The 15,302-nt window shown below is 45.7% G+C and overlaps 1 protein-coding gene across 1 annotated transcript in view; it reads left to right on the top strand.

The window, feature by feature from the left end:
- LOC120017357 (cadherin-23-like) overlaps positions 1 to 15,302 on the top strand; it is a 659,988-nt gene that overhangs the window by 363,444 nt on the left and 281,242 nt on the right. Inside the window, exon 9 of the mRNA XM_038960107.1 lies at positions 3,255 to 3,367. Coding sequence (XP_038816035.1) covers positions 3,255 to 3,367 — 113 coding nt within the window. The remainder of the gene's footprint in view (positions 1 to 3,254; positions 3,368 to 15,302) is intronic.

Here is a 15,302-nt window from a genome sequence, read left to right as displayed (position 1 = left end):
AAGAGGTTAAAGAATAACTAATTAATAAGAAAACTAATTGATTAGATATAAAAAATATCTGAAGAGTTATATTAGGAAAAGTATAACTTTGTAATCTGAAGATTTTCCTTGCTGCCCTGACTTCCTAGTTAATTACATTTACATGATTAGTTTAATCACGTAATACTAATTACAGAGAATTGATTTGATAAAATAATAGTCTTCACTTTAATGATGCCAAAGACACGACAGCGGGAATGGAGGAGAAGTCCGGGGCAAATTCCGAGCCCCCAGGCAATGAGCATGTGCAGAACGGGCTCCAGCCTATGATGGCACCAGCAGACCAGTCAACAAGTGGATTGTGACACTGGAGACAAGAGAATCCCAATACCACGGGAACCTGAGGAGACTTAATGAGCAGGAATTGGATCATCTCGCTGTTGTTCCCTGACATACGTAGGTTGATGGGGATGGTATTGTGGGTGACCCGGCCTATAGAGCGCCCGTCCAGCACTCTAACGTCGATGGAAATGGAGAGAGGCTGAGTGGCGATGCCCAGCTCAAACGCCAGGGTAGCGTCCATAAAGGTCTCATCGGCCCCAGAGACGATGAGTACCCAGAGAGATTTCGATTGGTTCCCAGAGCAAAATAGCATGAAAAGGGGTGCGAGTAAGGGGATAGGAGAAGTTCTCCATATCGCCCATCAGAGTACTCGCTCCTACCAGTGAGCCTGGTATTTTTTGGACAGGTAGAGACGAAATACAGGCAACTCTTAGTGTGAAGCCTGTATAGCTGTTTGGTTGGAGACAGCCTAGCTCTGCCTAGTTGCATTTGCTCGGGAAGAGGTGAATAGGCAGACTTCGGGGAAACTCGGGTAGCCTTGGGTTCTCTCGGCAACAGAGCCATCAGGGACTTCCGGGATGCCTCAGAGGCGAGTTGGAATCCTTGGGCAGGCGAGTGAAATCGAATATCCTCTCCTTCCTTCGTTCCCGTAGTCGCCCATCAATCCAAATGGTCAAGGTGATGAGCGAGTCGAGATCCGTCGGGAGTTCCCGGGTTATAAGCTCGTTCTTTACTTCCCCTGAAACTCAGGAACATGTCGAACAGCGTTTCCGTGTTCCAGTCACTGTCAGCTGCCAATGTGCGGATATCCACCACATAGTCTGCCACACTGCGGGAGTCTCGCCGAAGCTGGAGTAACTTGCGGGCAGCCTCTCTCCAGGACAATGGAGCATCGGAAACTTTACCTCCACCACGAACTCCTCCAGACTGAAGCATACGGCCTACTGTTGTTCCCATACTTCCGAAGCCTAGGCGAAAGCCCTCCCGGACATTGCGTGATGAGGTACACTATCTTAGAGCGGTCCGAGGGGAAGGAGGAGGGCTGCAGCTTGATGATGAGGGAAGGCTGAGCGAGAAACGCCGAAAGGTGCCCAAATCTCCATTGAAGCGTTCAGGGGGGGTATGAAGGGTTCCCAGGAAACCGGGTTTGCTGGGGAGGCAGCCTTGCTAACAACCAGGTTACTGAGGGGCTGTGAGGTTACCGTCGTGGGAGGCTGCCTAACAGACAACCCCATGGAATTGGTCCAGCAATGTGTTCAACGCTCGGTCATGGCGTTCGGCCAAGGTCTGGAACCCTTCCACGAGACCATGAAGCAACTCCTCGTCCCTTTCAATGGTGGCTTCTTGTGAGGAGATGGCGTTGCGGAGCTTGTCCGAATCTACTGGGTCAGTCATGGTCATTTCGTATGATCACGTTTTAGGGAAGACCCAGATGCAGACAATGTCGAAGTAACAAAAGTTTTTTACTAGAACAACAGGTCAAGGGCAGGCAGAAGTCGGTAATCCAGATCGGAGTCCAAAAGGTACAGAAACGGCAGGCAGTCTCAGGGTCAGGGCAGGCAGATGTCAATAATCCAGTGTGATGTGACAAGGTACAGAATGGCAGGCAGGCTCAGGGTTAGGGCAGGCAGAATGGTCAAAACCGAGAAAACTAGAGACAGACAGGAGCAAGGAGAAAAATGCTGGTATGCTTGACGAACAAAATGAACTGGCAACAGACAAACAGAGAACACAGGTATATATACACTGGGGACAATGGGCAAGGTGGGCGACACATGGAGGGGGGTGGGCGACACATGGAGACAAGCACAAAGAAAGGTTAAATAGATCCGGGTGTGACACAAGTGCTTGTCAAATTGTGAATGAGAGACTGATGAAATGTGTGCAGCATGCGCTAGAAACAGAGCAGAGTAGTTCCCTTTCATGCAACTTTTTCAAATTCAAATTCGTTGCATCGTGCCGCCTTAGAATGTATTAGAAATCCAAACATATAGCCTAATGTTTGTATCACAACTAAAGTTGCATAAATAACTCTAAATTAAGCATATAGGAGGACCTGTTTCTTTGGTAAACACTCAACACAGAATAGCCACATATGTGTACTCCCTCAAATAGTTTGGGGGAAAATATCCTTTCTGTTTTACTCAGCTATGTTCAATTTAATTGTTTTTACTATTCAATAATGTCATTGGAATTATAAGCAAATCTTGCCTGCTAAATGAACTAATGTAGCCCACAGCCATATGGCATAGCTAGATCAGGGCCTAACGTAAGGATGACTCAAAATATGCTATTCTGATTTTCTGACATAGGTTACATTTTCTTCATAATCATAAGGATTCTTTAGACCTGTCTAAAATAAATAATGGATTTATTGTGATGGTGTAGGCCTGGGGTACTCAGCTCTTTCCGAAGTCCGGAGCCTGCTGGTTTTATGTTCTACCTGATCATTAATTGCACACACCTGGTGTCACAGGTCTAGATCCGTCCCTTACTAGAGGGGAACAATGAAAAAATGCTGCAGATCTGGCTTCGAGGTCTAGAATTGAGTTTGAAATGTGTAAGCTATATTAAATTGATTTTTAAACTTTTAATATGTAGATGTTCCAAAGGTCCGCATGAGTGGCTTGTAGGCTATGCGTAGAAGACGGAGATGCTGACTGTGTTGATGTTAATTAATAGTCAATTACCATGAGTCCAGCAGTTATTTCAATGACAATCACCGGCTGACAAAATCTTATGACCGCTACAGACCTTAGACGGAGATATGAGGATCACTGACTCTCTCGCTCCCTTTCCGCTCTCTCTCATCTCTTCCCTTATGTCTCTCTACTCTCTCTCTCTCTCTTTCTCTCCTCCCCCTCTCTCAACCTCTCATACCCCCCCTCTCTTCCATCCTTTCCCTCTCTCCCCATCTCTTCTCGTCCCTCCAGGCAATACCAACAGTATCTTTGCTCTCGACTACATCAGTGGCTCTCTGACGGTAAATGGACAGCTGGACAGAGAGAACCCCCTCTACTCATCCGGATTCACTTTCACCGTCAAGGTCTGTCTGTTTGTGTTTAGGCCTAGGAGTGATGAGAGACCTAAACTGAACATATAGCTACACCACCACTCTACATTTTATTTAGTTGTAAACCTTCCCAGTCACATACAGTATGCACATTTTGAATGAAGATATCCTGTATGCTGGTAAGGTATAGAATACATCATCAGTACATAATTCAAGGCATTGGGATGTGAGGTATAATCTTCCAGGTGTGCATTTCCACACCCCACCCTAAGGCTTACTATGACAGGGTCCTGCTGAGATCCTCATATTTAGAGAACAGTTCGACTTCTTTGGGAGCAACCTGGGAGGATAAAGGAATGGAAGATATTCTTAATGTTGATGGAGTCCTGCCAGGCCAATGCTTTGGAGATTATTTGCTCCTTCTCTCTCCCTCTTCATCTTTGTCTTTCTGAGCCAGATGTAGATTCCGATGAATATTATTTTATCAAATCAATGAACTATGTGTCACGTTCCTGACCTGTTTTTCCTTTCTCTTGTATTATTTTAGTTGGTCAGGGCGTGAGTTGGGGTGGGTTGTCGATGTGTGTGTTCTATGTTGGGATGTTTGTGTTCGGCCGGGTATGATTCTCAATCAGAGACAGCTGTCAATCGTTGTCCCTGATTGAGAATCATACTTAGGCAGCCGGTGATTCACGTGGTTTTTGTGGGTGGTTGTATCGCGTGTCTGTGTTAGTACCACACGGGACTGTTTGCGGTTTGTCACGTTTGTTGTTTTGTATTTTGAAGTGTTCAGTCTATTTTCATTAAATATGAACACTAACCACTCTGCATATTGGTCTGATCCTTCTCGCCTCTCCTCCTCGTCCGAGGAGGAGGATTACGACGATCGTTACACTATGTTTAATTATTACATGATTAAATTAATATGTAACAATTAACTCATTAATAACTTGTGGCACCATTGGATAACGTATTTAACAAGTTACTATCTCCCGAATTAATCTCTTTCAAGATATATTAACATCTATAGATAGTCACTTATAAATGTATTATTACCTCATCAGTCTCATTCTGAACGTTGTTGACCTCGTAAATCTGCACGAACCCTAGCCTAAGTGATGATTCAGTGATACACAAATTAGCTTAATTATTTATTCACTAACTAACTAAATAATCACACAGAAATACATAAACACGCACACTAGAGATTATTGATTACTAACATAATGCAATGAAACAGTCCCTTGTGAACTAACCCGATATGATGGCTTGTTACACAATGGAAATGGTGTGGGGAAAGATAGAGCGGGAGAGACAAAGTGAGTGGAATTATCGGACATACATTGGGAAAACACGCTCAGCGTAAATATGGATATTTAGCACCCTAACAACCGCTGATTCAGATTTAGAAATGCAACATATATTTACGCTTAGATGTCTTTCTGTCGTCTCTCTGTTGAAACCACTTGTCCGTCTATGGCGAGTAGTTCGAAGGACGTAAGACTCTGGTTTGTCCACCAGAGGTCACAATGTCCTTTGTAGTTGTAGGCTTCTTTTGTTCTGGAGTGTTCGTTAAAATGGAGACGTAAGATGTACCACACGGTGGTGAGAGGGAAATGTTCATCCCCTCTCGTCTTCAGTTGAGTTTCCTAGACTTCCAGTACTTAAACAGCTGCAGACTGTGAACAGTAGTCTTCATCTTTGTCACACCAGCCTTCGCTTTGGCTCCCCCTCCTGTCCAGCTCAGGCGTTCGGCGTCGCCGGCCTTCTAGCTGCTGCCGAACCTGCTGCTGGCAAATGCCCTTCACTCATCAACCCCGGACTTGTCTCGTCCCACCTGGTTCCAATCCCCACTCTATTACCACTCCCTCTGTCATTTGTCTTTGTCGGTCAATGTAAATTTAGCTTTTTTTCCTGAGAGGAATCTCTCCTACTATTTCCTGAGTGCTTTATTATTTAGCACTTTGGGTTTCGTCCCACTTAACTTCTTATGGCTGTGATCCCGTTAACTTCTTATGGCTGGGGGCAGTATTGAGTAGCTTGGATGAATAAGGTGCCCAGAGTAAATTGCCTGCTACTCAGGCCCAGTTGTTAATATATGCATATTATTAGTAGATTTGGATAGAAAACACTCTGAAGTTTCTAAAACTGTTTGAATGATGTCTGTGAGTATAACAGAACTCATATGGCAGGCATAAACCTGAGAAGAAATCCAACCAGGAAGTGGGAAATCTGAGGTTTGTAGTTTTTCAACTCATCGCCTATCTAATATACAGTGGGATATTGGTGATATTGCACTTCCAAGGCTTCCACTAGATGTCTACAGTCTTTAGAACCTTGTTTGATGCTTCTACTGTGAAGGAGGGGGGAATGAGGGCTCTTTGAGTCATGGGTCTGGCAGAGTGCCATGAGCTGACCATGCGCGTTCACATGAGAGTTAGACCTGCTTTCAATCGCATTGCTACAGACAAAATAATTTCCCGGTTGGAACATTATTGAAGATTTATGTTAAAAACATCCTAAAGATTGATTCTATACTTCGTTTGACATGTTTCTACGAACTGTAATATGACTTTTCGTCTGAACTTTTGCATGGACTTGCCTGCGCTTCGTGAGCTTGGATTGTGTACTGAACGTGCGAACAAAAAGGAGGTATTTGGACATCAATTATGGACTGTATGGAACAAATCAAACATTTATTGTGGAACTGGGATTCCTGGGAGTGCATTCTGATGAAGATCATCAAAGGTAAGTGAAAATGTATAATGCTATTCTGACATCTGTTGACTCCACAACATGGCGGATATCTTTATGGCTTGTTTGGGCTCTGAGCGCTGTACTCAGATGATAGCATGGTGTGCTTTTTCCGTAAAGTTTTTTTGAAATCTGACACAGCGGTTGCATTAACCTCTAACACCTCCCAAACCCGGATCCGGGAGCACCCCCATCAGTAGAAAAGCTACTAGCATAGCCTAGCATAGCGTCACAAGTAAATACTAGCATCTAAATATCATTAAATCACAAGTCCAAGACACCAGATGAAAGATACACATCTTGTGAATCCAGCCATCATTTCTGATTTTTAAAATGTTTTACAGGGAAGACACAATATGTAAATCTATTAGCTAACCACGTTAGCAAAAGACACAATTTTTTTTACTCCATCAGTAGCTATCACAAATTCGACCAAATAAAGATATAAATAGCCACTAACCAAGAAACAACTTCATCAGATGACAGTCTGATAACATATTTATTGTATAGCATATGTTTTGTTAGAAAAATGTGCATATTTCAGGTATAAATCATAGTTTACCATTGCAGCCACCATCACAACTCGACTAGAATAACTACAGAGAGCAACGTGTATTACCTAATTACTCATCATAAAACATTTCTTAAAAATACACAGCGTACAGCAATTGAAAGACACAGATCTTGTGAATCCAGACAATATTTCAGATTTTCTAAGTGTTTTACAGCGAAAACACAATATAACGTTATATTAGCATACCACAATAGCAAACATCACAACAGCATTGATTCAAGCCAAACATAGCGATTACGTATAAACCACCAAAATATATTAATTTTTTCACTAACCTTCTCAGAATTCTTCAGATGACAGTCCTATAACATCATATTACACAATGCATATAGAGTTTGTTCGAAAATGGGCATATTTAGCGGCACAAATCGTGGTTATACAATGAGAAAAGTAGCAAAGCTGCCCAGAAAATGGCAGGAGAAATCTTTGAAGAGGCACCTATTCTAATCAGTAACTATTCCAAAACTTGACTAAAAAATACAGGTTGGACAGCAATTGAAAGACAAATTAGTTCTTAATGCAATCGCTGGCTTACATTTTTAAAATTAACGTTACTTCAAGCATACAGCGTGCGCTAAAGCGAGACCGCACCATAATTCATGGCGGAATTATTATCTGACATTTGTCAACATAAGTACGAATTAACAGCATAAAGACTGCTTACTATTAGCTGAGCTTCCATCAGAATCTTGGGCAAGGTGTCCTTTCTCCAGAACAATCGTCTTTGGGTTGAAAAATGTCCTCTTGTCCGGTCGAAATAGCCGCTAATGTTAGCCGCCAACTGGAGTGGTGTCCAACTCGTGAAAGCGCATGGCAAAGAAATCCCAGAAAATCGCAATAAACTGCTATAAACTGCTAAGTCGGTTTAAATTAACTACCTTATGATGTCTTTAACACCTATAACGAATAAAAACATGACCGGAGATATAGAACTACTAAAACGAAAGCGTTTGCAGGACGCCATTGTGATGTCTTCATGCGTCAAGCGCACCGTTGAAAAGGACGGTACTTCCGTTCCACGGTCTATATATAGGGCCCAGATTGCGCAATCCACTCCATTCAAATTCTCCCCGCTTACTGACATCTAGAGGAAGACGTATGCAGTGCATGTAGCCCCATAGCTTACATTGGAACTTATAAACTGACCCCAGAAGTGGAAATGCTGCCCCCTGTCCATAACAGGTTATTAACTTCTTGAGCCTATGGGGGCGCCATTTCGACTTTGTAAAAATGAGTTCCCAAATTAAACTGCCTCGTACTCAATTCTTGCTTGTACAATATGCATATTATTATTACTATTGGATAGAAAACACTCTCTAGTTTCTAAAACCGTTTGAATTATTTCTCTGAGTGAAACAGAACTCATTCTGCAGCACATTTCCTGTCAGGGAGTGAGATTTCAGAAATCGAGGTCCCTGTTCTGAGGTCAGTTTATAAGTCCCCATGTAAGCCATCGGGCTACATGCACTGCATACGTCTTCCTCTAGATGTCAGTAAGCGGTGAGAATTTGAATGGAGTGGATTGCGCAATCTGGGACCCTATATAAGACCGTGGAACGGAAGTACCGTCTTTTTCAACGGTGCGCCTGGCGCAAGAAGACATCACAATGGCGTCCTGCAAACGCTTTCGTTTTAGTAGTTCTATATCTCCGGTCATGTTTTTATTCGTTATAGGTGTTAAAGACATCATAAGGTAGTTCATTTAAACCGACTTATAGCAGTTTATAGCAGTTTATTGCGATTTCTGGGATTTCTTTGTCATGCGCTTTCACGAGTTGGACACTTCTCCAGTGGGTGGCTATCGTTAGCTGCTATTTCGACAGGAGAAGAGGACATCTTTCAACCAAAAGACGATTGTTCTGGAGAAAGGACACCTTGCCCAAGATTCTGATGGAAGCTCAGCTAATAGTAAGCAGTCTTTATGCTGTTAATTCGTACTTATGTTGACAAATGTCAAATAATAATTCCGCCATGAATTATGGTGCGGTCTCGCTTTAGCGCACGCTGTATTGCGCAGTAACGTTAATTTTAAAAATCTAACACAGCGATTGCATTAAGAACTAATTTATCTTTCATTTGCTGTCCAACTTGTATTTTTTAGTCAAGTTTATGAATAGTTTTCGATTAGAATAGGTGCCTCTCCAAGATGGCGCCGGACAGATTGCTTGACGTTTTGGCCACTAATCACATTGTATAACCACGATTTGTGCCGCTAAATATGCACATTTTCGAACAAACTCTATATGCATTGTGTAATATGATGTTATAGGACTGTCATCTGAAGAATTCTGAGAAGGTTAGTGAAAAAATTAATATCTTTTGGTGGTTTATACGTTATCGCTATGTTTGGCTTGAATCAATGCTGTTGTGATGTTTGCTATTGTGGTAAACTAATATAACGCTATATTGTGTTTTCGCTGTAAAACACTTAGAAAATCTGAAATATTGTCTGGATTCACAAGATCTGTGTCTTTCAATTGCTGTACGCTGTGTATTTTTAAGAAATGTTTTATGATGAGTAATTAGGTAATACACGTTGCTCTCTGTAGTTATTCTAGTCGCTTTGGTGAGAGTTGTGATGGTGGCTGCAATGGTAAACTATGATTTATACCTGAAATATGCACATTTTTCTAACAAAACATATGCTATACAATAAATATGTTATCAGACTGTCATCTGATGAAGTTGTTTCTTGGTTAGTGGCTATTTATATCTTTATTTGGTCGAATTTGTGATAGCTACTGATGGAGTAAAAAACTGGTGGAGTAAAAAAAGTGGTGTCTTTTGCTAACGTGGTTAGCTAATATATTTACATATTGTGTCTTCCCTGTAAAACATTTTAAAAATCAGAAATGATGGCTGGATTCACAAGATGTGTATCTTTCATCTGGTGTCTTGGACTTGTGATTTAATGATATTTAGATGCTAGTATTTACTTGTGACGCTATGCTAGGCTATGCTAGTCAGCTTTTTTACTGATGGGGGTGCTCCCGGATCCGGGTTTGGGAGGAATTAGAGGTTAATAAACTCAGTAGTTCAAAACCTGCGACTACCTCCTGCCTACTCCTCTCTACACTTGTGACAGAATAACAATGACGACCCAAGGGAACAGAAAAGCAGCAGGACATCCCGACCTCTCCACTGTAAGGAGAAGCTCCTATTCCACAACTCTTACCTGGAGCACCTCGGGACTGCCATGGACTAGGTGCTCCGGACCGTATGCCAGCTGCAGGCTACACCACCAACTTCCCAGCTCCCCACGGTCGTTCCAGCTACCACACCACCATCTACACCACCCAGTCCGATCAGCAACATCCACCTGCCCCTCCCGGAGCGGTTTGACAGCACCCCAGCTCACTGTAGGGTGTTTCTCCTGCAGTGTGACCTCCACCTTGCCAATCATGCCGGGACAGCCTCCGAGAAGGACAAGGTGTCCTTGGTGATCTCAGTGCTGACAGGCCGGGCTCTGGAGTGGGTGCACGCCGTGTGGGAGAGGGATGGTCCAGTAGTGCAGTCCTATGAGCACTTCACCCAACTCTTCCGTGCTGTTTTTGACCACCCTACAGAGGGCTGAGATGGAGGTGAGCATCTCCTTCATCTACGCCAGGGGTCCAGGACAGTGTCTGAGTATGCTCTGGATTTCCGGATGGTGGCTGCCTCCACTGGCTGGAACGACCAGGCCCTTTTGATGGTTAAACGCAGCAGGCTACAGGCGGCCGTCTAGACCGAGCTAGCCTGTAGCGATGAGGACCTCATGCTGGACCAGCTCATCGTCATGGCCATCCACCTGGATAATCTCCTGCGTGCATGTCGTCGCCCATCCTGGGGGTTCGGGTCTCTCCCAGGAACCTCCAGTGAGACTGAGCCCATGGAGGTGGGCACAACGCAACTTCCCCAAGAGGAACGTCAATGCCGTCGTCAACAGGGTCTCTGCTCCTACTGCGGGGAGTCGGACCACTCCTGGAACACCTGACCCAGAAGGAGAAGGAAGCGACAGGCCGAGGAGCGCTCCTGCACCTTCCCAGGTAGGTGTGGACGTGCCTTGCTCCTCTCTGTCCACCCAGCTTGTCCTCCTTCCTGTCACCTTCCCAGACTATCCTGGCCCCCCACTGAGTCCTGCCCTAAAGGACTCAGGTTCTGCCGGCAATTTCCTAGACCGGTCAGTGACCTTATCAATACGCCTTCCTCTAGTCCTTTTACAACCCCCTATCCCAGTCCATTCCCTAGACAACCATCCCCTAGGAAAAGGACTGATGCCAGACCACGATTCCCATTTCCCTCACACTTCACAACCACCATGAACGCATCACTTTCCTCATCTTAGACTCTTCTGCAGACCCCGTAGTTTTAGGTTTCCCCTGGTTACAGTTTCATAACCCCAGGATGTCGTGGACAGAGAGGAGGATGTTGGGTTGATCGCAGGAGTGTCAGGGGTGGTGTCTCTCTGTGTTTATCTGTGCCACCTCCGTGGAAAGTCCGGACCAGGCCACCCACGTCCCTATCCTACAGGTGGCTTTTTTGAAGACTCGTGCCACGTGCCTGTCCCCTCATCGCCCAAGGGACTGCATTATCGACCTACTGCCTGGTTCTACCCTCCTGTCGGGGCACATCTACCCTCTCTTGCATGTAGAGACCGAAGCCATGGAGGTCTACGTCCAGGAGGCTCTGGCCCAAGGAAGAAGAAGGATGGAGGTCTCCGCCCCTGTATTGATTACCGGACACTGAATAAGGCAACTGTTCAATTCAGTTATCCCTTGCCTCTCTTACCTACTGTGATCGAACAGATGCACGGTGCTAAGTGCTTTACCAAATTTGATTTACGTTGTGCCTACAACCTGGTGCGCATCAGAGAGGGGAATGAATGGAAGACTGCCTTCAGCACCAGCACAGGGCACTACGAATACAGGGTAATGCCCTACGGCCTGACAAATTCACCCTCTGTGTTTCAATCTTTCATTAACGAGGTGTTTAGGTACATGTTGGGTCACTGTGTAGTGGTGTACATAGATGACATCATGATGTATTCCACTACATTCGGGCAACATGTCTCTCATGTCAGGTCCGTTTTGGAGAGGCTGATAGGGCATCACCTGTACGCCAAGGTGGAGGAGTGCCTTTTCTTCCAGCAGGTGGTCTCCTTACTGGGCAATCCCCCGCAGGAGTGGAGATGGAAGAGCTGAGGGTCAGTGCAGTACGGTCGTAGCCTGTTCCATCCAACATCAAGGCGGTGCAGCGCTTCCTTGGTTTTGCCAACCATTTTAGGTGCTTCATTAGGGGTTTCAGCACAGTGCTGGCCCCTCTCAGCTCCCTCCTGAAGGGAGGTCCTAGACAGCTGCGCTAGACTGAGTAGGCCAACGAAGCCTTCCGTGCGATCAAGGAACGTTTTACGAACGCACCTGTTCTGGCTCATCCTGTCCCATCTCTGCCCTTCATCGTGGAGGTGGATGCCTCCGAGGTTGGAGTAGGGGCTGCTCTCCCAAGTAGGGGCTTCTCTCCCAACGCACTGCATCTCCTTCTAAACTCCATCCATGCGCCTTCTACTCACTGAAGCTGTTTCCCGCGGGGTGGAATTACGACGTGGGGGATCGTGAGTTACTGGCCGTCAAGAAGGCGCTGAAACATGGCAGCACTGGCTGGAGGGGGCTCAACACCCATTCCTTGTTTGGATTGACCACCGGAACCTAGAGTATATTCGAGCAGCCAAGAGGCCGAACCTGCGTCAGGCCAGGTGGGCCCTATTGTTCGCCAGGTTTGACTTCACCCTCTCCTACCGGGCGGCATATAAGAACATCAAGGCCAATGCGTTGTCCCGAGTGCATGACGCAGAGGATTGGAGGGAGAAAGTGACACCCATTATTCCCCTATCCCGCATTGTGGCTCTTGTAGTGTGGAATGTGGATGCAGACAACCGTCGAACCCTGCCCACTGTCCCGAGGGGTGTACCTACGTGCCCTCTGATGTGCGGGACCGTCTCCTCGCTTGGGCACACACAGCACCTGTGTCGGGGCACCCGGGTATAGCCCGTACTATCGACTGTCTCTCCGCCAAGTACTTGGCCCAGGACGTCCAGGTTAACGTCTCTTCCTGCTCCCACTGCGCACAGATCAAGACAACAAGACAACTCCCCTATGGCAAACTCCACCCGTTGCCGGTACCACAACAACCCTGGTCCCATCTCTCCATGGACTTTGTCACAGACCATCCCCCCTCGGAGGGGCACACCACCATCCTGGTCATTGTGGACTGGTTTTCCAAAGCATGTAGTTTGATTCCTCTGCCCGGTCTCCCTACGGCCATGCAGACCGCGGTGGCTCTCTTCTCTCACATATTCCGGCACTACGGGATCCCGGAGGACATCGTGTCTGACCGTTGGTCCTCAGTTCACCTCGCGTGTCTGGAAGGCCTTCATGGAACGACTGGGGGTCACGGTCAGCCTCACCTCCGGGCAGAATACACACAACTCTCTCCATCACTCCTCCACTAACCGCACACCCTTTCAGTGTGTTCTAGGCTATCAGCTGGCCCTGGCACGCTGGCACCGGAGTCAGATCGCGGCTCCTGCAGTGGACGATTGGTTCCGGTGTGCAGAGGAGTTATGGAACACAGCGCAAACCCGTCTCCAGCATGTCGTCCTCCGGCAGAAGGCGCAGGCCAATCGTCACCACAGTGTGGCCTCGGTCTTTCACCCCAGTGACAGGGTCTGGCTTTCTAGGAAGGACCTGCCCCTCCGCCTGCCCTGCTGGAAGCCTTTTTCCCCTCCTGTGCAGCTCAGGCGTTCTGCGTCACCAGCCTTCCACCAGCTGCCGAAACTGCTGCTATATAGTGCTTTAATAAACTCAGTAGTTCAAAACCTACGACTGCCTCCTGCCTACTCCTCTCTACACTTGTGACAAACACTCGTCAAGAGTTTCAGAGGGTCTTACCATTTTATGGTCTTGTAGTTTTAAACCCTTTGTCAGAGATTTAATTAACCATAGGTAAAATATTCAGCTCGAACTGCACTTTGACTGGTCTCAATGATTGATTATTCAGGGTACAGCTATGACCACTTTACACACCGGCAGCAACCCGGCATGTTTTGGTATAATGTACATTTCATTACGAGTCCTTTTTAAGCACTCTGGTTGAAAGGGGGGCGTTCCATCACGCCGGCATAATGTCTGTGCTCACTTGGTCTCATGTAGTCTCTCTGTGTAACACTCAGACATTCCATTCTCAGTACTGCAGAGCCAAAGGCAGAGTTTCTGCAAGGTATTTACGATCTGGTTATTAAGTCATAACCGGGCCAACCCCCAGGAGAGAGAGAGAGTTTGGCTATCTGTCAGCCATTGAACTAGCTGATCCGGCACCTTTGATCCTCATCCAGGAGAGAGAGTCATGACAAACTGATCATAGACGACAATGAGGAAGCCTATAGGGAGATGTCAGAGACCTGGCAGTGTGGCGCCAGGACAACAACCTCTCCCTTAATTTCAGCAAGTCAAAGGAGCTGATCGTGGACTACAGAAAATGGTGGGGTGAGCCATGTCTCATCCATGTCAATGAGGCTGTACATTCTTAGAATTTTTTTTTACCAAAGGGTTTTTCAGCTGTCCACATAGGCAAACCCTTTTAAGTTCCAGGTAGAACTGTCGTGGAAAATCTACACCGTGTCATAGAAATTACCACTAGGGACACTCAAAGTCGATCTTAAATGAATCAATGTTTATTATCAGCATGCTGGAGAGGTTCCAACAAACGTAATGCACCTTAGTGAACATCTGTCAGAAGCACTGCTGGGGTAGTCCAAGCAGTTGTCTTATATACGGCTATACACATAAGTTATATTTGCATGATTTAGCATAATTAATTAATCATTACCGTTTTGTTTCAATCAGGTGACCGACTAATACTGGTTAATAACATGTGACAGACCAATACCTCACAAGGCTTCTTCTCTCTAAGCTGAGACCTTGAAACTGAGATATTTTTGGTTCTCAAAACAAGGTCTGGGCGTACTGCCAAATTGCAGCTACTGTTAGTGAGGATTTGTTCAGTCAGTCACTTGCATGAACACAGAAATTGGTTTATAGAAAAGCACAAATGTAGAACATAGAAATTGCTAAGTAGTAAAGCACAAGTATACATTTTCCATAACAGAACGCTTTTAGGTTCCAGGTAGAACCCTTTTGGATTCCACATTAACCCTCTGTAGAAAGGGTTTTACAGTACATGGAACTCCAAAGGGTTATACTTGGAATCAAAAGGGTTGTACTTGCAACCAAAAAGGGTTCTTCAAAGGGTTCTCTTATGGGGACAGCCAAAGAAACCTTTAAGATTTTGGATAGCACCTTTTTTTCTAAGAGTGTACTGGAGTGGGTCGAGAGATTCAAGCCCCTCGGTGTCCACATCACTAAGGTATTAACATGATTCACAAACAGTTGTGAAGAGGGCACGACAGCGCCTCTTCCCCCTCAGGAGGCTAAAAAGAGTTGGCATGGGCCCACAAAAGGTTCTACAGCTGCACCATTGAGAGCATCTTGGCTGGCTGCATTATCGCTTCGCAAGGCAACTGCAAGACACCTACAGAGGGTGGTGAGTACGGCCAACTACATCACTTGGGCCGAGCTTCCTGCCATACAGGACCTCTATATCAGGCGG

The sequence above is a fragment of the Salvelinus namaycush genome, chromosome 22, assembly GCF_016432855.1.
Source record: "Salvelinus namaycush isolate Seneca chromosome 22, SaNama_1.0, whole genome shotgun sequence".
Lineage (NCBI taxonomy): Eukaryota > Metazoa > Chordata > Actinopteri > Salmoniformes > Salmonidae > Salvelinus > Salvelinus namaycush.
Note: the sequence above shows the minus strand (reverse complement) of the source record. Positions and strands in the feature narration are given on the sequence as shown.